The sequence below is a fragment of the Schistocerca americana genome, chromosome 3 (genome assembly GCF_021461395.2).
Source record: "Schistocerca americana isolate TAMUIC-IGC-003095 chromosome 3, iqSchAmer2.1, whole genome shotgun sequence".
Classification (NCBI taxonomy): domain Eukaryota; kingdom Metazoa; phylum Arthropoda; class Insecta; order Orthoptera; family Acrididae; genus Schistocerca; species Schistocerca americana.
This window is the reverse complement of record NC_060121.1, coordinates 990,806,922-990,832,394: the sequence shown is the minus strand read 5'-3', so window position 1 is coordinate 990,832,394 and position 25,473 is coordinate 990,806,922. Positions and strand designations below refer to the sequence as shown.

The 25,473-nt window shown below is 45.4% G+C and overlaps 1 protein-coding gene and 1 pseudogene across 1 annotated transcript in view; both read left to right on the top strand.

Moving 5' to 3' along the window:
- Positions 1 to 25,473, top strand: part of LOC124606918 (neprilysin-4-like) — a 734,039-nt gene that overhangs the window by 630,318 nt on the left and 78,248 nt on the right. The window contains exon 10 of the mRNA XM_047139027.1: positions 20,777 to 20,921. Coding sequence (XP_046994983.1) covers positions 20,777 to 20,921 — 145 coding nt within the window. The remainder of the gene's footprint in view (positions 1 to 20,776; positions 20,922 to 25,473) is intronic.
- Positions 2,868 to 2,985, top strand: LOC124608721 (annotated as a pseudogene).

The following is a 25,473-nucleotide window of genomic DNA, read 5'->3' as shown; positions in this document are numbered from 1 at the left end:
ACTGAAGTTGTTCATAATTTTAACACCCAGGTACTTACTTGAATTGACAGCCTTGAGAAATGTACTATTTAACGAGTAATCGAATTCCAACGGATTTCTTTTGGAACTCATGTGGATCACCTCACACTTTTCGTTATTTAGCGTCAACTGCCACCTGCCACACCATACAGCAATCTTTTCTAAATCGCTTTGCAACTGATACTGGTCTTCGGATGACCATACTAGACGGTAAATTACAGCATGATCTGCGAACAACCTAAGAGAACTGCTCAGATTGTCAGCCAGGTCATTTATATAGATTAGGAACAGCAGAGGTCCCAGGACGCTTCCCTGGGGAACACTTGATATCACTTCAGTTTTACTCGATGATTTGCCGTCTGTTACTACGAACTGGGACCTTCCTGACAGGAAATCACGAATCCAGTCGCACAACTGAGACGATACCCCATAGGCCCGCAGCTTGTGAGGAACGGTGTCGAAAGCTTTCCGGAAATCTAGAAATACGGAATCAACTTGAGATCCCCTGTCGATAGCGGCCATTAATTTGTGCGAATAAAGAGCTAGCTGCGTTGCACAAGAACGATATTTTCTGAAACCATGCTGATTACGCATCAATAGATTGTTCCCTTCGAGGTGATTCATAAACCATAATGGTGCTATACTAGTATTACACTTCCTTGGGGTACTACGTAAATTACTTTTACATCTGTCGATTTTGTTCAGTTAAGAGTGACGTGTTGAGTTGTATCTACAAGGATGCCTTGAATCCAATCGCACATCTGGTCTGGTACTCAGTTAGCTTGTTTTTCCATTGAACTGCACTGCGGACCGGGTCCAGCGCCTTCTTGAGGTCAAGGAAGACGGCAGCAACCCGATCGCAGTTGTCTACACCAATATGAATCTCATCCAGCAACAGAGCGAGCTGGGTTTCGCAAGATCTATTTCAGCAAAATCCACTGATTTTTATAGAGGAGAGTTTCGTTCTCCGAAAACATCATAATTCGTTAACATAAAGCATGTTCCATAATCATGCAACAGATTGACGGGAACGATATAGGCCTAAATGTGTGCGCAACTGTTCTACGACCGTTCTTGAAGACAGGAATAACCTGCGGTTTTTTCCAGTTTCCAGGTACCCTTCGTTGGTCAAGCGATCTACGATGAGCTACTGCTAGAAGGGGAACAAATTCTTTCGCGTAATCTTTATAGAATCTGAAGGTATCTAACCTGGTCCTGATGGCTTTCCATAAGTGAGTGACTCTAGTTGCCGTACTATAGCACGACGGGCAATCTCAATATCTGCCATTTCGACGTTCGTACGATGATTGAAAACAGGAATCGGGAAAACAGTGTCGGAAGACCGAATGCAGAGCGTAAAATCGGAAAAAGAACAAAGACACGTAGAAATTCTTCAATAACACACGAGAGACTGAATTTTACTGACGAGAGGAGAAACCATAGAGGTATTGCAAATGAAGCAGGAAAAAGATGCTATGGAGGTCAAAAAAAATGAGATGGGCAGGAAACAGTTTCGGAAGAACGAATGCAGAGAGTAAAATCGGAAAAAGAACAAAGACACGTAGAAATTCTTCAATAACACACGAGAGACTGAATTTTACTGACGAAACCATAGAGGTATTGCAAATGAAGCAGGAAAAAAAGATGCTGTGGAGGTCAAAAAAAATGAGATGGCCAGGAAACAGTTTCGGAAGAACAAATGCAGAGCGTAAAATCGGAAAAAGAACAAAGACACGTAGAAATTCTTCAATAACACACGAGAGACTGAATTTTACTGACGAGAGGAGAAACCATAGAGGTATTGCAAATGAAGCAGGAAAAAGATGCTATGGAGGTAAAAAAAAATGAGATGGCCAGGAAATGGAAAATGACGAGGCTGAAAGGCTGGGACTCGAATGAAAAGAGGAAGTGGCACCACCCTAGCCAGTGTCTGGTGGTGCAGTCGGCCGTAGCGCTGTGGACTCTGCCCCTAGTGGTGCCGCTCTGTGCCTTCCTCGTCGAGGGCGCAGTCTCCGGTATCGTCGCACTGTCCGTGAGAACACTCGCCCTGATGCGGTGCAGCCCACTTCTCACTCAAGGTACGAGTCGTATCTGTACAATCATGCACGGCCGGGAGAACGAAGCGTTTGTCCTTTCGGACGCCAGACGCGTGCGGCCGTTGAGACCCTGCTCGGCTTATGGCCCTCCTGAAGCCTCTGACGTATCCCGTCGGTCCAAAAAGGTTCGAGACTACATTAATAAAAAAAAAATGAAAAATTAAGATGGTAGTTCGAATGCTCCAGGTCTGCCTCCACTTGAGTTTAACTCAGAGAACTTTTATAAGAGCATGTGGAACCTTCAGAAATGAGATTCATTGGGATGTTGTTCAACTCGCGCGAACTCGCACCTTCTTCGGTCTTGGCGAACCATCAGAGACCCATTCTGGACTTCATCGTTTTCGTTGCAGGTTCGTATGGATAGTGCCAAATCTCGTCATCCATGATGATTTCTTCCAGAAAAGAACTGTCTGGAATTTTTCGAGCAAGTTTCGGCAGGCGTCCACGCATCGTTGTTTATTGTTCCGGAGTCAAAATGTGCGGGACCTTTTTTCTTCATCAAAATACTCAGACGAATGCCTTGAACACTTGATCTAGAGATGCTCAGTTCGTTGCTCCCTCGCCATTTGTGATACAACACTGATGACACACTACGGCCACACGTCCACCACTTAATAACACTGCCTGCTCGCAAATGACTGGTGGAAAGCACATCCGTTGTTTACAGTTGTTGGTTGAAGCTGCCGCCTTAGTTACTGCGCTGACGTCGCTTGTCTTGCACGCCAGCAATAAAATCAATCTTTGGACTTTTTTGGCAACGGCCTTGCCGCAGTGGATACACCGGTTCCCGTCAGATCACCGAAGTTAAGCGCTGTCGGGCGTGGCCGCCATTTGGATGGGTGACCATCCAGGCCGCCATGCGCTGTTGCCATTTTTCTGGGTGCACTCAGCCTTTTGATGCCCATTGAGGAGCTACTCGACCGAATAGTAGTGACTTCGGTCAAAGAAAACCATCATAACGACCGGGAGAGTGGCGTGCTGACCCCACGCCCCTCCTATCAGCATCCTCCTCGAAGGATGACACGGCGGTCTGACGGTCCCGGTAGGCCACTCGTGGCCTGAAGACGGAGTGCTTTTTTTGGACTCTTCGGACGGATGGTGTATATTCTCACGATGTACGTGGTGTCCCGACCAGCGCGACCAGCAGTAGCAAGGAACGATAAACTGTGGGTTTCTACAGGCCACTATGCTGCCACTGTCGAATTCTGACACTTGCCAGGAGACGTTTCTGCTGCTCACAAGAAGATGCGATTTCTGAACGAGAAACCAGCTGTGTAATATTTCCTTCTATAGATAACCAGCTAAATACCCGGCGTCGCCCCAGTATGTATTTATTCTAATCTTCTATTAGTCCACTTCTACATTCCCCCTCTTCCTGTTCATCTGTTCCTCCCACGTCTGACCTTCTATTCCTTCTCCCTCTGTCCAGTTTCTCCTCCCTCCTCAAAGTCGCCTCTAAGCCAATCACCTCCTCCCCCTCTAGCTACTCCTTCCCCCTTTCTTTATCCGTATCTCATCCCCCTCTCTCTATCCATCTGCTCCTTCCCTTTGTGTCAATCACCTCCTCCTCCTATATCTGCCCATCTCCTCCTTGCCTGTTCTCCATCTCTTCCTTTTTCCTTTCTCTCTCTTTCCCTCCCCTCTCTCTCTCTCTCTCTCTGTCCATCTCTTCTTTCCTTTGCCTGACCATCAGCTCCTTTCCCCTCTTTCCATCTCCTCCTCCCACCTCTCATATCCTGCGCCCCCCTCTTTGTCCGTCTCCTTCTTCGCCTCTCTCTATTCATCACCGCTTCCTCCTTTCTCTGTCCATCTCGTCCTCCTCTGGTCTGTGTTAATCTCCTCCTCTTTCCTCTCTGTCCATCTCCTTCCCTGCCATCTCTCCACCTATCTCCTTCTGTCCTCTCTCTCTGTCCATCTCGTCCTCATTCCTTTCTCTGTCGATTTCCTCCTCACCCCTACTTCTATCCACCTCCTCCCCACCCCTCTGTCTTTCCATCTTCTCCTTTTCCCTGTCTCTGTCCATCTTCTCCTCTTTCCATTGTCTGTCCATTTCCTCCTCCTCCTCCTCCTCCTCCTCCTCCTCCTCTCTCTATCCTTGTTCTTCTCTCCCTCTCTCTGTCCATCTATTGCACCTCCTTCTCTCTGTCCATCTCCTCGACTTTCTGCCCGTCTCCCCCTCGGCCGGCCGGAGTGGCCGAGCGGTTCTAGGCGCTACAGTCTGGATCCGCCCTGCTGCTATGGTCGCAGGTTCGAATCCTGCCTCGGGCATGGAGGTGTGTGATATCCTTAGGTTAGTTAAGTTTAAGTAGTTCTGACTTCTAGGGGACTGATGACTCCAGCAGTTAAGTCCCATAGTGCTTAGTTGAACCATTTGAACCCCCTCCCTACCCCTCTCTCTGTCCATCGCCTCCTATCCCATATCTGTGTTCATGTCCTCCTACCTCCTTCTCTCTCCATGTTACCATACCTACCAATGCAGAAGGATTCTTGTTCTTACCCCTCCATATTTCTTTGCAGATAGTATGTACAGCAGGTTTCTTGAAATAGATACAGAACTGTAAGAGGAGCTTTACCCATGGCTTTGGGACATACTTTTTTTAAAATATTTGAGATATTTCACTGATATTTCTATACATAGGTCACCAGAGAAACTGCGCCTGAAGACACTTACGAGAGTCACCATATATGCGTCTTTTTAAATAGGAACCCCCATTTTTATTACGTATTCGTGTAGTACATAAAGAAATATGAATGTTTTAGTAGGACCACTTGTTTCGTTTTGTAATAGATGGCGGTGTAATAGTCACAAACATATAAGTACATGGTATCACGTAACATTCCGCCAGTGCGGACGGTATTTGCTTCGTGATACATTACCTGTGTTAAAATGGACCGTTTACTAATTGCGGAAAAGGTCGATATCTTGATGATGTATGGCTATTGTGATCAAATTGCCCAACGGGCGTATGCTATGTATGCTGCTCGGTATCCTGGACGACATCATCCAAGTGTCCGGACCGTTCGCCGGATAGTTACGTTATTTAAGGAAACAGGAAGTGTTCAGCCACATGTGAAACGTTAAACACGACCTGCAACAAATGATGATGCCCAAGTAGGTGTTTTAGCTGCTGTCGCGGCTAATCCGCACATCAGTAGCAGACAAATTGCGCGAGAATCGGGAATCTCAAAAACGTCGGTGTTGAGAATGCTACATAAACATCGATTGCACCCGTACCATATTTCTATGCACCAGTAATTGCATGGCGACGACTTTGAACGTCGTGTACAGTTCTGCCATTGGACACAGGAGAAACTACGGGCCGATGACAGATTGAAGCTTCCTGGCAGATTAAAACTGTGTGCCCGACCGAGACTCGAACTCGGGACCTTTGCCTTTCGCCCGGACCTCACAGCTTTACTTCTGCCAGTAACCGGGCGTGAGTCGTGCTTCGGTAGCTCAGATGATAGAGCACTTGCCCGCGAAAGGCAAAGGTCCCGAGTTCGAGTCTCGGTCGGGCACACAGTTTTAATCTGCCAGGAAGTTTCATATCAGCGCACACTCCGCTGCAGAGTGAAAATCTCATTCTCGATGACAGATTATTTGCATGCATTCTATTTAGCGACGAAGCGTCATTCATCAAGAGCGGTAACGTAAACTGGCATAATATGCACTATTGGGCAACGGAAAATCCACGATGGCTGCGACAAGTGGAACATCACTGACCTTGGCGGGTTAATGTATGGTGCGTCATTATGGGAGGAAGGATAATTGGCCCCCATTTTATCGATGGCAGTCTAAATGTATGCTGATTTCCTACGTAATGTTCTACCGATGTTACTACAAGATGTTTCACTGCATGACAGAATGGCGACGTACTTCCAACATGATGGATGTCCGGCACGTATCTCGCGTACGGTTGAATGGGTACTGAATAGCATATTTCACGACAGGTGGATGGGTCATCGGAGAGCCATACCGTGGCCCGCACGTTTACCGGATCTGACGTCCCCGGATTTCTTTCTGTGGGGAAAGTTGAAGGATATTTGCCATCGTGATCCACCGAAAACGCCTGACAACATAAGTCAGCACATTGTCAATGCATGGGCGAACATTACGGAAGGCGAACTACTCGCTGTTGAGAGGAATGTCATTACACGTATTGCCAAATGCATTGAAGTTGACGGTCATCATTTTGAGCATTTATTGCATTAATGTGGTATTTACAGGTAATCAGTCTGTAACAGCATGCGTTCTTAGAAATGATAAGTTCACAAAGATATATGTATCACATTGGGACAACGGAAGTAGAATTTTCAAACGTACCTACGTTGTGTATTTTAATCTAAGAAACCTACCTGTAACCAACTGTTCGTCTAAAATTGTGAGCCATGTTTGTGGCTATTACAGGGCCATCTATCACAAAGCGAAAAAAGTGGTCCAACTAAATCATTCATATTTCTTTACGTACTACACGAATATGTAATAAAAAATGGGGGTTCCTATTTTTAAAAAAACGCAGTTGATATCCGCTTGACCTATGGCAGCGCCATCTAGCGAGCCAACCACAGCGCCATCTGGTTTCCCCCTTCAAGCTAGACGAGTTTCGTTCTTTGTAGCCTTTTCGGTTGATGCTTATTTCGTGAGATATTTGGTCCGGTCACGATCGATGGACCACCCTGTATATATGTGTGTATGGATAGATTTAGATAGCGTTACTCCTATTAACATTAATTTTCACATGCAAGCGTGTAGTGCAGTCGACGGCAAATTGACATGCTTTGCTGCCGCTTTTATAATGCCGTTATTTTAAAGACTAGCAGTGTCAGATGTAGAATCCCCGCCCCCCTCCTTTCCGCCATCCTTTTCCTGGGCTCTCTGTTCCCCCCCCCCCCCTTTCCATCCTGTTTTCTCCCTACCAAACCTCTCCCTACCTCCCTTCTCCCCCCCCCCCCCGAGTCCTTTTGTATTCCCCTCCTCGGCCTTCCCGACTCCCTGTCGCGTCTGCCCAGCACCCCCCACCCCCACCCCTCTTATGGGTCCTCATCCTCCATCGGCTCCTCTCCCGCCTCCCCCCCCCCTTCGCTTTTCCTGTCCTTCCCCCCCTTTTTTATTTTCCCATCATCTGTCCAATTTCCCCCCACCTGCCCTCGGCTGTACTATGTCACATTTGCCAACTTTTTAGTGCAGTGTTCCAGTGAACGTTCAGTGTTGTTCGTCTTTCTCGTGTTGCGAACAGAAACCATGCTGTCGCTAAGTGTGAATTTTACGTCTTTTGCGAACACAAACCAGACTGTCGCCGTGTTTTTTAATTGTCTGTCTCTTGTTTTACCTGTCTGCTTCGTATATATTTTATTAGCATCATCATCCCTCTGTTCTATGTTTTAAGTTCCACGATTTTTTTCGCCATGTTACTATTTAAGTCTCCGATTTTATCGCCTGTTTTTATTATTTATTCTCTTCATCTTTTTAACAAAGTCTGTAGGCTGAAGAGCGGCATAGTAAGCTGCTGCCAGCCCGCCGCCTTCGGGGGGGGGGGATCGAAATTCAATAAAGGAAGCAAAAAAAAAGATGTAGAAGAGGGCAAGAAAATCCGGTTAGAGATGTCAGCAAAAAGAATAGTTTGAAGGGTAGGTGAGGCTGGCTGTTTTCGGTGCTGCCGGCAAGTAGGCGCGTCAGCCGCAGAGCGGGTGCACGTACGGCGGCGGAGTGGTTGTGTGTGCCGGGACGAGCAGACGAGGGCGGAGCACGGCGGCGGAGACGGCGACGGCTTTACGGCCGCCGCGGGAGGCGGGCTCTACCCCCGCCGCCGCTCGCACCTGCTCGCGGCTCTCGCACGCGCAAAGTGCCGCGAGGCGGCGCAACGGCGGCGGCGGGGCTTCTGCCCGAGCGCTCACACCGACACTGCCTCCTCCGAGTAAAAGGACGGAAATCGTCGTGGGTCGCCACTCATTTCTTCTGGAGAGGTGTGATCAAAAAATAACGGGGAGTTTTGTTTTTCTTACACAATCTTTATTAATTCATCAACTTTTTCACCCCCAAAATAATTCCCCTCAAATACGAGGGCTATCCACAAAGTACATTACGTTCTAGAATTAAAAATAAAGTATTGGAAATTTTTTTATTATATACAGATGAAAGCCACACTTAAATACTACTTTTCTACATAGTTGCCATTTAAATTAAGGCACTTATCGTAGCGATGGACGAGCTTGGAAATTCCTTCGTCGTAAAATTCGGCCGCCTGCGCCTTCAACCACGTGGTTACCTCTTCTTGAAGCTGTGCGTCGCCATCAAAACGCTGCACAGCCAACCACTTCTTCATTGCTGGGAATAAGTGGAAGTCGCTCGGTGGCAGGTCGGGACTGTACGGCGGATGAGGAAACAACTCCCACTTAAATAATTCGAGAACTTCACGAGTGGCATTTGCCGTGTGGGCCCGGGCGTTGTCGTGAATCAGCAAGATCTTTGAGCCCAACTTTCCCCTGCGCTTGTTTTGTATTGCTCTTCTGAGGTCGTGCAGAGTTTGGCAATACCTTTGAGAGTTTATTGTAGTGCCTCTTTCCAGGAAATCCACAAAAATCGTATTTCTACCGGGTTACTGATCAACCACGTGGTTGAAGCCGCAGGCGGCCGAATGTTACGACGAAGGAATTTCCAAGCTCGTCCATCGCTACGATAAGTGCCTTAAATTAAATGACAACTATGTAGAAAAGTAGTATTTAAGTGTGGCTTTCATCTGTATCTAATAAAAAAAATTTCCAATACTTTATTTATTTTTAATTCCAAAACGTACTTTGTGGATAGCCCTCGTATAATACACTTTTGTAAACGCCGTTTCCAGTCTGGGAATCATTTCTGGAACTCACTTTTCGTTATGTCGTTCAGCTCCTTCTGCGATTCTGTTTTTATCTCACTAATAGCGGCAACACGACTTCCTTTCGTGGTTCTCAAAAATGGTTCAAATGGCTCTGAGCACTATGGGACTTAACATCTATGGTCATCAGTCCCCTAGAACTTAGAACTACTTAAACCTAACTAACCTAAGGACAGCACTCAACACCCAGCCATCACGAGGCAGAGAAAATCCCTGACCCCGCCGGGAATCCAACCCGGGAACCCGGGCGTGGGAAGCGAGAACGCTACCGCACGACCACGAGATGCGGGCTTTTCGTGGTTCTCTTCAGCCTCAGGCATAGAAAGAAGTCGCAGGCGAATGCGGTGGCTGAGGCAACATAACGGTTTTATTTTTTGCCCAAATTATCACGACCAAGAATTGAGGACGAAGGGCAACAGACAGATTCCATATTTCCAGATTTCCGGAAAGCATTTGGCACGGTGCCCCACTGCAGGCTGTTAACGATTGTAGGAGCACATGGAATAAGTTCACAGATATGTGAGTGGCTCGAACACTTCTTACATAATAGAGCCCAGTGTGTCGTCCTCGACGGCGAGTGTTCATCAGGGACAGGGATATCGTCAGGAGTGCCCCAGGGAAGTGTCATAGGACCGCTGTTGATCTCCACGTACGTAAATTATTTGGAGGTGTCGGGTGGGCAACCATCTGTGGCTGTTTGCTGATGAAGCCGTGCTGTATGGAAAGCTGTCAAAGTTCAGCGCCTGTAGGAAGATACAAGACAAAATTTCCATTTGGTGTCATGAACGGCAGCTAGGCCTAAATGTGGATAAACGTAAGTTAATGCAGATGAGTGGAAAGATCAAACCTGTAATGTTCCGATACAGTATTACCAGTGGCCCGCTTGATACAGTCAAGTCGTTTATATATCTGGGCGTAACGTTGCAAAGCGATTTGAGATGTAACGAGCGTGTCGTAGGGAAGGCGAATGGCCGACTCCTGTTTGTTGGGAGAAATCTAAGAAAGAGTGCTTCACCTGTAAGGGAGACCGCATGTTGGACGCTCATGTGACCTGTTCTTAAGTACTGCTCGAGTGTTGGGGATCCGTACCAGGTCGGATTGAAGGAAAGCATCGAAGGAATTCATAGGAGGTCTGCTAGATTCGTTACCGGTAGCTTCGGACAACACGTAAGTGTTACGGAGATGCGTCGAGAACTCAAATGGGGATCCCTGGAGGGAAGGAGGCGTTCTTTTCGAGAAACACTACTGAGAAAATTTAGAGAGCCGGCATTTGAAACTGACTGCCGAACGATTCTATTGCCGCCAGCATATACCGCGCATAAGGACCGCGAAGATAAGATACGAGAAATTAGGGCTACACGGAAGCACGCAGAAAGTCGTTTTTCACTCCCTCTACCGCTAGTGGAACAGGAAAGATAATGACAAGTTTAGGTACAGGACACCCTCCGCCACGCACCGTACGGCGGCTTGCAGAGTATCTACTTAGATGTAGATTTAAAGGTGTGAGTGGGAGCATTATCGCAATGCAATTTCCACGAGGGGTTTTCCCATAACTCTGGTAGTTTTCTTCGGATTCCTTCACGCAAACGGCGCCTATCTTCCAGATAGTATTCCTTATTGACCGTACGACCATAAGACAGGAACTCATGATGCCCTACTCCATTTTAATCGAAGAAAACAAAGAACTATCACATATGATCTAAATTGTGGAATTTTTTCCGGTCTTGGCTCTTCCGGCAGTTCCCATTAGAGGATATGAGCCTTAGTTACGACGTCATACCCGTGTACCCATATTCCGTTACCTCTTATAACCTTCTTTAGAAGTTATGGATCGTTGTCGACTTCATTCAGCAATTCCTGAGCGATGTCTCGGCGACTTAGTTTTTGGTCGTAATTCAAAAACTTTGCAAAAAACTCTGCTGCTACACGTTTCGTACCCATAACATGCAATAAAATTCCTTGCCATAGGCCAGTGGATATTCCGAGATCATGAGCGAGATACGGGTGGGGGAGGGTAAGCGGAACCGAAAGACTAGGAGGTGGGCGTGGCGTTCGAGGATTTGTAGGGCTTGATAAAAGGGGGGCGAGGGGGGGGGGGGGGAGGGAGCGGAAGTCCATGCCACATTATCGTAGCAGAGGATGGGTCGGATTAGCGCTACATAGGTGTGGAAGGATGCAGTCCCCATGTTTGGCCAGTTAGTAGTTTCAGTAATTTTGGTCTATTGTGCCCGTTCTGTTGAATGGTTTGTATATGGGGCTTCCTTATTAGTCTACATTAAAAATGAAGAAATTCCTCCAGCTGTATTTAAGATGTCGATTATATTTTGGCAACTATTTTCAACGTTGTAACAAAGTCATCTTCAGGCCCATACACTTGTTGACGTCAACTGCGTGCGGCTGATACTGGAAGTCCCTATTAACCAGCGATCAAGTGTTACTACGAGGTATTTTAGTTACCTGTATAGGACTGTTACAAATGCTAAGGTAAAAGTCGCGGGGACGGAAGGTGCCGGTGATTAAGCCTATAATTATTGCCTGGGTTTTGACAGGGTTAATTTTGAGGAGCCAGTGGTTGCACTAGGAGGTGAACTGATAGAGATGGAAGGATCGTTGGGGTCAGGTAACACAGCATTCTGATGTTTTATCTCAAGTTTGCGGTCACATCTTGGGGTTTAGTATGGTGCCTACTGCAACGAATACACCACTTCCAAGTAACCTACGTTAAAAGTTCTGCCACGAGCACTTGTTCGTCAAGTCGTTGTGAGTTAAGACGGCGCGGCCGCTGGTGGCCCAGTACGCCCGCCGCTCCAGCACAGGAGCACTGCGAGGCGGCGCTTTCCCGCAGGTACGGCGCGCGATACTGTTAATCAAATATTCTGGCCGGAGCGGCGGCTGTGTCCGCCGCGGAAATGAGCTTTCTGGCGGCCCTTTCAGAGGCGCGCCCGCTAAATTGGGATTACGGTCACGAGTTAAACAGGCGCTGCGCTGCGCCGCCTGCCGATGGCCAGGTGGCCGCTGGAGGCTGCTGGAACAGCCGCGCGGCGCACACACACAGCAATTAGCTCTCTCCAAACAAACTCCTGCTGCTGGTTGTACCGCTGTCGGCAACCAGATCCGGCGCACTCGTGATTTCCACCGTTAAAACTGTTTATTTTTCCTCTCGCTGCTTTTCGTTCCCGTTTTACGTTGTTTCCGCGTATAAAGTTGATTTGAATGTTACTTAGATCTTAACTGAAAGCTCTGGAAGTAATAAAATGTATAGTATTGCCCCAGTTATAAATTAAAAGTAATTCTAATTCTTCGATTACCGTTCTTGCTTTCCCTTAATCACCAGATGAATGCTGGAACTGAAAATAAACTGTGTGATCAAAAGTATCCGGACACCCCCAAAAACATACGTTTTTCATATCAGGTACATTGTGCTGCTGCCACCTACTGCCAGGTACTTCATATCAGCGACCTCAGTAGTCATTAGACATCCTGAGAGAGCAGAATGGGGCGCTCCGCGGAACTCACGGACTTCGAACGTGGTCACGTGATTGGGTGTCACTTGTGTCGTACGTCTGAACGCGACATTTCCACACTCCTAAACATCCCTAGGTCCAATGTTTCCAATGGTTTCCAATGTGATAGTGAATTGCAAAGGTCAAGGGACACGTAACAACACGAAAGCATATTGGCCGATTTCGTCTGTTGACTGACAGAGACCGCCGACAGTTGAAGACGGTCGTAATGTGTAATAGGCAGACATCTATCCAGACCATCACACAGGAATTCCAAACTGCATCAGGATCCACTGCAAGTACTGTGACAGTTAGGCGGGAGGTGAGAGAACTTGCATTTCACGGTCGAGCGGCTGCTCATAAGCCACACATCACGCCGGTAAATGCCAAACGACGCATCGCTTGGTCTAAAGAGCGTAAACATTGGACGATTGAACAGTGGAGAAACATTGTGTGGAGTGACGAATCACAGTACACAATGTGGTGATCCGATGGCAGGGTGTGGGTATGTGGAATGCCAGGTGAACGTCACCTGCCAGCGTGTGTAGTGCCGACAATAAAATTCGGAGGCGGTGGCGTTATGGTGTGGTCGTGTTTTTCACGGAGGGGGCTTGCACCCCTTGTTGTTTTGCATGGTACTATCACACCACAGGCCTACATTTATGCTTTAAGAATCTTCTTACTACCCACTGTTGAAGAGCAATTCGGGGATGGCGATTTCATCTTTCAACACGATCGAGCACCTGTTCATAATGCACGGCCTGTGGCGGAGTGGTTACACGACAATACCATCCCTGTAATGGACTGACCTGCACAGATACCTGACCTGAATCCCACAGAACACCTTTGGGATGTTTTGGAACGCCGACGTCGTGCCAGGCCTAACCGACCGACATCGATACCTCTTCTCAGTGCAGCACTCCGTGAAGAATGGGATGCCATTCCCCAAGGAACCTTCCAGCACCTGCCTGAACATATGCCTGCGAGAGTCGAAGCTTTCACCAAAGTCAAGGGTGGGCCAGCACCATATTGAATTCCAATATTACCGATGGAGGGCGCCACGAACTTGTGACGCATTTTCAGCCAGGGTTCCGGATAATTTTGATCACATAGTGTATTTCTCGAAGTATTTTGAAAGAAGAATATTCGTCACTTTGAAAATACCCGAGCTGCATAAATGGGCTGAGATCTCAAATACTTACGCATCATTTTGCCAACTAGGAGAAGGAAAGATAAATTAATATTGTTTTAAGGGGCTCCGGAACGCCCTATACTTGCAATGTTAAAATAACGCTTATAAATTACATCTTTCCTCACAAAGTATTTGAGGTAGAAAGTTGAACTTTTTACAGATTATTTATTGGAATATGGGCTACAACTTAACACAGGGATTTTACAAAATTTTAGTTCAGTTATTAAAGATGATTTTTTTGCAATTTTTTATTTATATATTCAAAAATATACAGTTTTTTGGAAAAAGGCTGTGTTAAATTATGCAGAAGGTACTGTGTAACATTTACTGAAAGTTTGAAACAAATATGTTTGGAAGATCCTTGGAAAACATGTAATTAGTATGAGAAAATAAAAGTTTTGGGAATCGAGCGACAAAGATTGGATTAACTTTTTAGTGCATTCCAGGTCCATAGGATGGATTATCTTCATCCTCTGCAAACTCCTCCTCCAGCTTCCTCTTGTTCCTCCTCCTGTTTACTCTTGCTTGTATTTCTAGACTCTTTACAGCCCTGTCTGCAGCCCGAAGCCGTTCCTTGTCTAAAGCAAGCATCGCTCGTTGTTGTGTTCGTAGATTTTGCTACCATTTTCTTCAGTTGCAGTTACTGCAACACTGTTCCAAAAGGTGGTCATGTATGAACACTTATCACATTTCAGTTGTATTTCACTAGCAAGTCCTACGTGCTTTATTATGGAGAGTTCCAGACCAACTTCACTACAATGAATACATCTTACACAGTTTGAAAAAATTCCTTTGAGAACCGACATATCAAATATTTCATTCACATCCGATTCGCCCATAAAACATTCATAGTTTTCACTCATTGAACCAAGCTTCTTCTGTGAAGTATTTTCTTTCCCACTTTAACTGCTATGGGCAGGTGTACTTGAGAGGTTAGGTTCACTCACTTGTTTATCGTCTTTATTGTTTACAGTAATAACACATACCTTTGGCTTTCCATCATTTCTCCTTTTCTTAAAAGCCTTCAGAGGATTTCTAATAACTTTACTTTTACTCATTATTATACTTCAACAAAACAGAGACTCAAGAAACAGAATTAATTACGAATATTTTCGAGATAACGACACAGTAAATAAACATGAAACAATCGACAATCACACCAGCGATATATATTGAACCATCACAGGTTAGCCACAACGCATACTTTATCTCACATCACTAAAATGTACCTGATGAACACGGAAGTTAATAATAACACCATTTGACAGCAGTTTAACAGCCCTACAGTGGGTCACGCCCATGTAGAACACATTTCAAAAAAAATTAAAAATAGTTGCAGTCTTCGGAATTGAATAAATTATATATGTATTAAAAGGTAATAGTCTGCAGATTCAGAAAACGCAAAAAAGTAAAAATTGAACTTTTCATGATTTTGAGCCTTTCCGGAGCCCCTTAAAGATATAATCGCCATTTGATTGTAATACATGTCTTATTCCACAATCTAGAATGCGGCGTTAGGCCATTTTCAAGTGTTACAAGCATCAGAACTCATTAGACTCGAGTAGAACACAAGTCATCGCCAAAACATGTGTCTTCGGTTACATAAACTAATTTCGTCAAATTAAAATAAGAGAAAATTTGTGTAATACGCTAATTTGCTGGCAGTTAGCATGACTTATTCACTTGATGTCGCTGTAGAATAAAAGAGATGACCAAATCAAATGTTTAAATTTCGGTCCAATGTGTCGTCCTGATTGCAACAGATTACAAGATGAAATCATTTTTTATTTGATCCATTGGATACAAGTTTATTATCGGTGATGTTATTTCATTGTGAAGTTTGAGAGACATCTTGTACTGTAAGGAAGAAGAGAGTACCTCCACGTGGATTGCACCAGGGCCAGTGTCTGAAACTGAGGAAGGACATAGAGACAGAGAGAGAGAGAGATTATAGAAATTAAAAAGTGTAAAATATTTAAAACCGCTAATGTGACCATGGATCCGCTTGTTAAACACTAACATGCTCGCTGAAAAGGATGTAGTGCGTTAAAAGCGAATTTGGATACATGCGTTTCCACAGCGACAGACCACATCTGTACAGTGCAGGGTGGTAACAGGAAGAGCTTTTATGGTGTTTCCGCGGTGCGTGAGGATCAGTGGCCTGGGAAATTAGGACGGACAGTTTTCCGGTCAATTGGTTATCGGATGCGCTGACCGCGCGTACAGCTCCCATTGTTCAGCCACAGTGCAGTTATGGTGGAGCTCGCGTGTGATGGAGTCTGGTAGACGAGAACAGCTACGCAGCCGTTCGAAACTAAACCGCCTTCAATGTCGTTACGCTGGTATGTAGCTGTTATTCCTACGATAACGGCAGTGTTAAGGCCGATACATTATCAAAGACATATATTATGAGAAGCAGAAATGATACTGAGTAAATAAAGGTCATTCTTCGCTAGAAACGGGCCACTTCCGTGAACATAGGACAATGTTTTTGGAGACCGAACAATTTCTCGGTAGGAATCTGTTCGAATACCGCAAGGACCGCCGTTGAAACCCGAACAGCGCAAATTTTTTCCAGATAACCAGTTTGGGTGTCAAGAAAGCAATGCGTGAAGCCATCAGTAACTATACTAGCACAATATTGCCGAAATGTTTGGCTGTCAAGAAAGCAAAGCGTGAAGCCATCAATGACTGTTGTAGCACAGTATGGCCGAAAGATCTTTCGCAAAACCCAAAGAAATTCTAGCCGCATATAAGGTTATTAGCCGGCCATTGTGGCCAAGCGGTTCTAGGCGCTACCGCTACGGTCGCAGGTTCGAATCCTGCCTCGGGCGTGGATGTGTGTGATGTCCTTAGGTTAGTTAGATTTAAGTAGTTCTAAATTCTAGGGGGCTGTTGGCCTCAGATGTTAAGTCCCATAGTGCTCAGAGCCATTTGAACCATAAGGCTATTAGTGGAACCAAAATTAGTGTCCAGTCACTCGCGTACGAGGTAGGACCTTAAACTGAATCTAAGGAAACAAAAGGAGGCATACTTAACTCCGTTTTCAAATGTTTCTTTACAAGGAAACTCCAGGGTTGTTAGTCTAATTTAAGGGGAGGTTTACTATCTTTGGCCCGAAAAAAGCACGTTCTTTGAGAATTTTTTTCTCGGGATGTCTTATAGATATCAATGTCAAATTGGGTCAAAATGTTTATTGATATTTACTCTAGAAATTGGATTTTTTCGACCGGAAATATCGAAGATTAATGGCGGAAGTGCCATCGGAATGAAACAATATTTCGATGTACACCTCCAAGTGCGGTAAATCACAGGTCAGCCGGCTCGCCTGAAATCAAAACTGAGTTGACGTTAGGGAAGTATATAAAATTCTGTAGGAGTTACACCTCGCTTAAGTTATTTGGACCATAGGAAACACAATTGTGGCCATTTGAAGAAAAATAGGGTTTTTTTCATCAATTTTTCGAATTCGTCGGTCAAGTAAAAATATTTGTAGTTGATGGACCGGAATAAAAGCGGTACAACTCCTAGACAATTTACTTAGCTTCGTCGGAAACAAAGAATCATGCAAATCGGTTCAGTAGATTTGAAGTTACCATACCGCGCGATAAAAAAACGTCATTTCGAGAAAAACGCGTTTGAAGTTTTGACTACATATAAATGCAATATCATGCAACGTACGTTCAGTCTGCTATTCCGGGTCCATAAACTAGTCCTTCCTCTTCCTCACAGAGGGCGTTCTGCTCGATCTGGGCCATCCTGCGCTGCTCCAGAGCCGCTCGCACGGCCGGTGACAAGCGGTTTTCGGCCGCTTGAATCCGGTGGTCGTCCGATAGCTTGGCGAACTGCGTCGAATAGAGTCCCAGGGTGGCGTCCATCGTTGTCATGGTCTTCAGAATTGCTCAATACCCTTCGTTGAAGCTGCTCACTGCCAGGAAAGTCGCAACCCCACAGTCTTCGCACCAGAATGTAAATGCTTGGGGGCTAACTCCCAAACACACGCGTTCAAACTTTCATTTGAATTTTGTGTGTTTCCTCCCAAGCACCGGTACAATAGCTCGTCCTCCGAAAGAAAAAAACTGGTGCGTGAAAAAGGCCGGTTTCAGGCAGGTCCATTTTTTTGTTCAGCCGTGAATAACAAACATTTCCGTTCCGTATTCGGAAAAACCGCTTCGGGGATGGATTCTAAACACTTAGATGGATCCAAAAATGCAATTTTTAAAAGACCGATTTTTTGAACCAAAAGATAGTAAACCTGCCCTTAATTATAGTATCACTGAGAAGATGAGTGAAGATATAAGTGTCTGTGGCGGTGAGAAACAACTGAAGCGTCGAAACTGAACATAGGTCCAGGACTCGATGGAAGCTCTATCAGAGTCTATAACCAACTGGCGACTCAGTTAGCGGCTGAGTATATGTTGGCTATTTGGTTGTTACTCGAACTTCCCACGTACACACCACAACACAGCGTGCGCAGAGGACAATCACATGAAGCTTGTCACTATCTTTCGGGCTTTGAGAAAGGTCGAATAAGTGCCACGAATAACATGGGAGCATATACTGCATATCTCACAGACTCAGTGTGACAATGTGTCAAGAAGAGCAGGCAAGTGTCCTTACAGAAGAGCTATACCACGAGAATATCGTATGCTTGTGAATAGACGGGACAACAGCACAAATCTAGGCTGTGGTCGTAGGCAAAAAGCCACCGCGAACTATCCGGAACAGATTACTGGAAGACGGTACGGTAGTTGTCGTACGTCGTTTATTGCTGACACCGCAACACAGACATCAGAGAGGCTGACTCAACTGGGAGACTGAGCGGCGTGCTACCGTGTTCGCTGATGGGTCTCGTTTCTGTTTGTGGCGGTCAGGTTGACGCCAAATGTCCACAGAAGACCTGCTGGTCGTGCGGCGGAGCGGATCGGTCTCCCACTATCCTTTAAACAATCAGTCCACCTACCTGGATGGGTTTCAGGATGTCCGCAACTTCACTGTGCGATGGTAAATACTGATTTAGCGGAAAAAACCAGGGTTGACGAAAATTCGACTAAATACCTACCACGGAAAGGCCTGGTAACTCCAGTCCAAGGGTAGCATCTGAAAGTTAAACTACCGAACGTTAAGGATTGTTGCATGAGTCGTTTGAAAAAAAGTCTAAAATTTCCTTTAAGTGGTTTTATTGTCTTTAAAAGAAGAGAAACTGCTATCAAGTCCATATTACGAGTAAATATCCCGACATTATTATGCAGCAATGTTACTGACGTCTCTGTTACAAGTGCACACCTGAAAGCAGCCAGAAGATACTTGTTAATTAAAACATGTCTAAATTTTATACAAATGAATATAAGTAACTGCTGATAACGGGACAAAGGCACTTAAGCATATTTGAGCATTTATATAGAAGAGCAAAAACACAGTAGTCTGCAAAACAGGTATATCTGAAATTCAGTAATTGTTATCTCCCCAAAGTTTGTTAAAAAACGGGCTCCCGCTTAATGCTGTAACACTTTTCCTTTCAGCCGGTGCATCTGTATAACTAAGTTTTGGGCCAGCATGCATAACACATTTTTGCATCAGTAAGTTAAGATGAGAGCCAGGTCTTGATTCTGACTCGTGCCAGTTTGGTAAATGAGAAGTTCCTGTTGCATAGAGTGTGGGTATTTTAGTGAAATTTAAAAGTTCCATTTTTTACACACATAATACAGGGTTATTACAAATGATTGAAGCGATTTCACAGCTCTACAATAACTTTATTATTTGAGATATTTTCACAATGCTTTGCACACACATACAAAAACTCAAAAAGTTTTTTTAGGCATTCACGAATGTTCGATATGTGCCCCTTTAGTGATTCGGCAGACATCAAGCCGATAATCAAGTTCCTCGCACACTCGGCGCAGCACGTCCCCATCAATGAGTTCGAAAGCATCGTTGATGCGAGCTCGCAGTTCTGGCACGTTTCTTGGTAGAAGAGGTTTAAACACTGAATCTTTCACATAACCCCACAGAAAGAGATCGCATGGGGTTAAGTCGGGAGAGCGTGTAGGCCATGACATGAATTGCTGATCATGATCTCCACCACGACCGATCCGTCGGTTTTCCAATCTCCTGTTTAAGAAATGCCGAACATCATGATGGAAGTGCGGTGGAGCACCATCCTGTTGAAGTCGGCGCTGTCGGTCTCCAGTTGTGGCATGAGCCAATTTTCCAGCATGTCCAGGTACACGTGTCCTGTAACGTTTTTTTCGCAGAAGAAAAAGGGGCCGCAAAATTTTAAACCGTGAGATTGCACAAAACACGTTAACTTTTGGTGAATTGCGAATTTGCTGCACGAATGCGTGAGGATTCTCTACCGCCAGATTCGCACATTGTGTCTGTTCACTTCACCATTAAGAAAAAAATGTTGCTTCATCACTGAAAACAAGTTTCGCACTGAACGCATCCTCTTCCATGAGCTGTTGCAACCGCGCCGAAAATTCAAAGCGTTTGACTTTGTCATCGGGTGTCAGGGCTTGTAGCAATTGTAAACGGTAAGGCTTCTGCTTTAGCCTTTTCCGTAAGATTTTCCAAACCGTCGGCTGTGGTACGTTTAGCTCCCTGCTTGCTTTATTCGTCGACTTCCGCGGGTTACGCATGAAACTTGCCCGCACGCGTTCAACCGTTTCTTCGCTCACTGCAGGCCGACCCGTTGATTTCCCCTTACAGAGGCATCCAGAAGCTTTAAACTGCGCATACCATCGCCGAATGGAGTTAGCAGTTGGTGGATCTTTGTTGAACTTCGTCCTGAAGTGTCGTTGCACTGTTATGACTGACTGATGTGAGTGCATTTCAAGCACGACATACGCTTTCCTCGGCTCCTGTCGCCATTTTGTCTCACTGCGCTCTCGAGCGCTCTGGCGGCAGAAACCTGAAGTGCGGCTTCAGCTGAACAAAACTTTACGAGTTTTTCTACGTATCTGTAGTGTGTCGTGACCATATGTCAATGAATGGAGCTACAGTGAATTTATGAAATCGCTTCAATCATTTGTAATAGTCCTGTAATTAAGATACTGTTTGCTGAGATGTCATGGCATGCCTCGATGCCTACAGATGAACTGGACGCGCTACCTGGACGCGGTCCTGCAGGACACCAACGTGACGCTCAACCTCAGCTCCGACGTGGTCGTCGTGATGGACGTCAACTACCTGCAGAAGCTGGCCTCCCTCATCGCCGTCACCGATCCGCTGCGGCTGGGTGAGTAGCCACGGACCAGCGTACCATATTTCCGGCTTCGATTACCACGTCACCATCTGTATTCCAGACGCTGCAGTAATTAGGGAAAAACCCGAGTGCGACAGCCTTCCGGACGACTGCCCATGGTAACCGTAGACGTGGTGTCCCGGAATTACGTGAATCCATCCTTCGACCCGACGTCTCAAATCATCCGTTCTCTGTGAAATTCTTTAATAATTAGCCGTCAATTTATCTCACATTGCCACTTACTTGCGGAACGCAACATACATCAGTGACCATTTCAAAACATATCCTTTATGAAAACAATAAGTATGGCAGAACTTGTATTAGCAGCCCAGCTTTGTGCTACGTTAGAGTGAACAGCTGTTGACAGAACATATTCATGCTAAAGGCAAGTCAATACCTGTTACCTCTTTACTACGTGCTTTTCTGGGTGGAATGTAATGTGCTAGTAACTCAGGAGCTCCAATTACTTCTTTTTTCGTGTTCCCACTTCATTAACTAATCTGGGTCTAATAAATAATTGCCTTTGATTGTATCCATGATAGGGCCGGCCGGGCTGGCCGAGCGGTTCTAGGCGCTACAGTCCGGAACCGCGCTGCTGCTACGGTCGCAGGTTCGAATCCTGCGCCGGGCATGGATGTGTGTGATGTCCTTAGGTTGGTTAGGTTTAAGTAGTTCTAAGACTGGGGGACTGATGAGCTCAGATGTTAAGTCCCGTACTGCTCAGAACCATTTGAACCATTTTTTTTATCCATCATAGATAAGGTTCAAATGGTTCAAATGGCTCTAAGCACTATGGGACTTAACATCTGAGCTCATCAGTCATCTAGACTTAGAACTACTTAAACATAACTAACCTAAGGACATTACACACATCCATGCCCAAGGCAGGATTCGAACCTGCGACCGTAGCAGCAGCGCGGTTCCGGACTGAAGCACCCAGAAACGCTCGTCCACAGCGGCCGGCGACAGATAAAGGCTTGTAGATGTTAAAATCAGTGTTAAAACACAGATTCAAGCACCTTTCGCAATCGAAAAGTGGTAGAATTGACGCGTCTTTTGCAGGAAGAAACCTTCATAGCCTTATGAAATTAATTAAAATAATAATATAAATAACACTATTTTAAATATCGTGATCACTTCCCTTGTAACCGCGTCCTTCGAAAACGTGCTTCAACATCATGCGTCCAGTCGGTATAACTGAATAAATAGAACGGCATATTTACTACACTGAATTTAAAAGGCTTTCAATGCAGAAGAAATAAAAAATTGGGAACAACTTCGACAGAAAAGGGGAAAGACGACGTGGGGAGACAATGAGGGAGTACTGGGAAATAGAAAGAAACAACAAAGAAAGAAAAGGAATTGAAGTTGTTACGTGATCCAACATGGTCAATAAGGGAATAAAATGAAACGGCTTATGCAGTTCGTGAACGTAGACAGTGTCACAACAAGCAAAAATTACTCGCGTGGAAGATCCGCATTCCTCCAGGAAAGACACACCCGGATGCGAACACGTATGTAGCACGACTTACCGCGGCCGGCCGCGGTGGTCTCGCGGTTCTAGGCGCGCAGTCCGGAACCGCGCGACTGCTACGGTCGCAGGTTCGAATCCTGCCTCGGGCATGGATGTGTGTGATGTCCTTAGGTTAGTTAGGTTTAAGTAGTTCTAAGTTCTAGGGGACTGATGACCACAGCTGTTAAGTCCCATAGTGCTCAGAGCCATTTGAACGACTTACCGCTTTGTATGCGTAGACAAGAAATCAATTCTAGTGCTTTCACATTGTGAATTGAGGTTGAACCTACATTTTAACATTCATTAATTAGGTTCTTATAAAGAAATAAATTAGTCCCATAACTGATTTGTCAGCGTATTCCATATTTTCTTATTGTGTGAATTTTATTTTTGCATATTGATTACATTCAATATTCTCCATATTCGCGTCTCTATTTATACTTACTCTTTTGCTATGAACCGCTCCTTCCAATTTCGAATTAAATACATTTCTTACGTCAATACCAGTCACACTAACCCACTCTTTCTCCAGCTAACACTTAGCTACACACTTTCTAAAAATTCTATTCAATTTCTATTCGTTCCATGCATTACCTGGCCATTGAAACTTTATTTTCCCATTTATCCCGATTCAGGGAAAGCCAGGAATTGCGATTAAGGGTAATTTACATGGGGACTGTTATGACGCAGGTCGTGTTCGTTGTGGCAATATTTAATGCCCACGTATACTGTGAACAAAAAGTATATTGGTGGTTAGTTAAAAGCTTCTCTCCTCCTTCTTTGGAGCTTAATTATACAAAGACAAGAAATACTTATCAATCGCCGGCCGCGGTGGTCTCGCGGTTAAGGCGCTCAGTCCGGAACCGCGCGACTGCTACGGTCGCAGGTTCGAATCCTGCCTCGGGCATGGATGTGTGTGATGTCCTTATGTTAGTTAGGTTTAAGTAGTTCTAAGTTCTAGGGGACTGATGACCACAGAAGTTAAGTCCCATAGTGCTCAGAGCCATTTGAACCATTTTGAACTTATCAATCATGTCTCTGTCTTGAACAATGATTTCGATACTTCAAGCTGTGTCCATCGAAGAATGCTAAAGTGCAAATAGTAGTGTGAAAATCTCACGTCGTGCATTTATTGTCTCTAACTACACGAATACTACGACGTGCAGTAGAACCTAAGTACTGGAGGTCTGACGTTGCACAGGCCAAGTCTCTGTGTAGCATGAAAACGACTGCTGGTAGCTGCACATGAAGTCGGAGGTGAAGATACTAAGTCGCCGGACTAGCTGACGTCAGAAAGCAGACCACTGGAGGTTCCAAGAAGGCTTTTGATACATGGAGTGGGTCAGTGGTTGGTGTAAAGCCCAGGGAACTCGTCCGTGGAGAGCTCGGTGTGAACTGGCGACGCTTGACTATGGGGTGACCTACTCGTGGGAACGTGATGCAGAGGTGAAATAGAGTCAACGAAAGCAGTGCCACAGTCATGGATGCAGGGGCTACGTTCAGCAAGCCTGGCACCTCTCATGGCGGCTGCCGAAGATTCTGTGAACAACAAACCAGCCTGTTTGGTTGCTGTTCATGATACTCACTAACATGTGAGGCATGCACTGGTCGGTGATGGGGATGGTGGTGGGAAATCCGAAACCGTAAAATAACACCTGCCACGTGCTCACCCGTAGGATGCAGGTGTGCGACTGTTTGCTGTCTTATACGCGAGTGGCCACAGATGTAGCATCCCTTCCCCCTAGTAAAGAGATGGCAAAGTCATCTTGATGGAGAGAAACGATCCAGCATCCATCCTCCCCCAGAAAACGATGGTGGTGCTATCAGGAGGCATAGGATGGGGAGCCATCGTGGCATCTGCCGAGAATCAGCAGTCAGTGTGTCAGAGATGTCACCAGGAGTAGATTCTGTAGGATTGGATATTAGAGGCTGGTGTGGGTGGACCCAGAATGGCTGGGGGCAACTGAAGAGCGAACAGTCTGGAGCCTATCTGCAAGGATAGAAAATATAATAATAATACGTCCAGAACGCTGATACTGCTGCGAGAGCATCTGGAAAGTAAACATGGAATTGCCAGAAAGCACAGAGTGGTGCTACAGCGCACTGGAAAGACTATGGTAAAAACATTGCGCCCATAGTGCGGAGTATGAATACGAGAGCACCAAAGCAGTAAGATTGTTGCGCCTGAATGACATAGAGAGCGCAGGAGCACTTGACAAATAGGAATATTGCGCCTGGAGGGTACATATGTGCGCAGGAATACTTGAGGTATGGAATGTGGCGTGGAGTATGGACTAGCTAGGAGTCCTGACATTACTCCAGAGGCGCTTCCAGTGACAGTGCATGCAGCGTAGCACGCCACAAACTTTATGGCGGGTCATGGCCCATCGAACACAGGCCGGTGTGAAGTGGAGCGTACACTATTACGTTAAGTAGTGGTTTTGACTTTGTACACATTTACTGTTTGTGTTTTCCTTTTCTTTTTCGTTTATAAATGTATAGCTATGGTGTTCTTTTAATCGTTGACAAAGGTCTTCTTAGGCACTTGTGCGTTTTATTGTTGTTCTGAAGAAGGTGTAGTTATCCACGCCGAAACCTGGGTTAACACTAGGTGCTTTTTTCGCAATCGAGGCGGGGTTTTAGTTCTTCGATATATTAACCGACGATTGCTGACGCGCTGCGATGTAGAAGGTTCTTAGAAGTAGTGATATTTGAAGACGTCTTTGGTTCCAGAATTACATTCATGCTTCGTATTATTTTATTCTTTTAAGGAAAAAGAAATGTTAGTAACAACAAAGGTCATCAGTAAATACATGTATTGAAAAACAGTTCTCCAAATACCAGTTTGATGAGTTCTCTGCAAGAGATACTATTACCTGTACGAGATATCATTCTTATAACATACTTCCGTATGGTGAAAATACTATGTCTATAAGTTCCCCAAAGATGATCACATAGCTCATTAGTGAATGTAAATATACAGATGAAGCTAGTTTCTTCATTTTTAAATCACTTAACGCACTGATCATACTC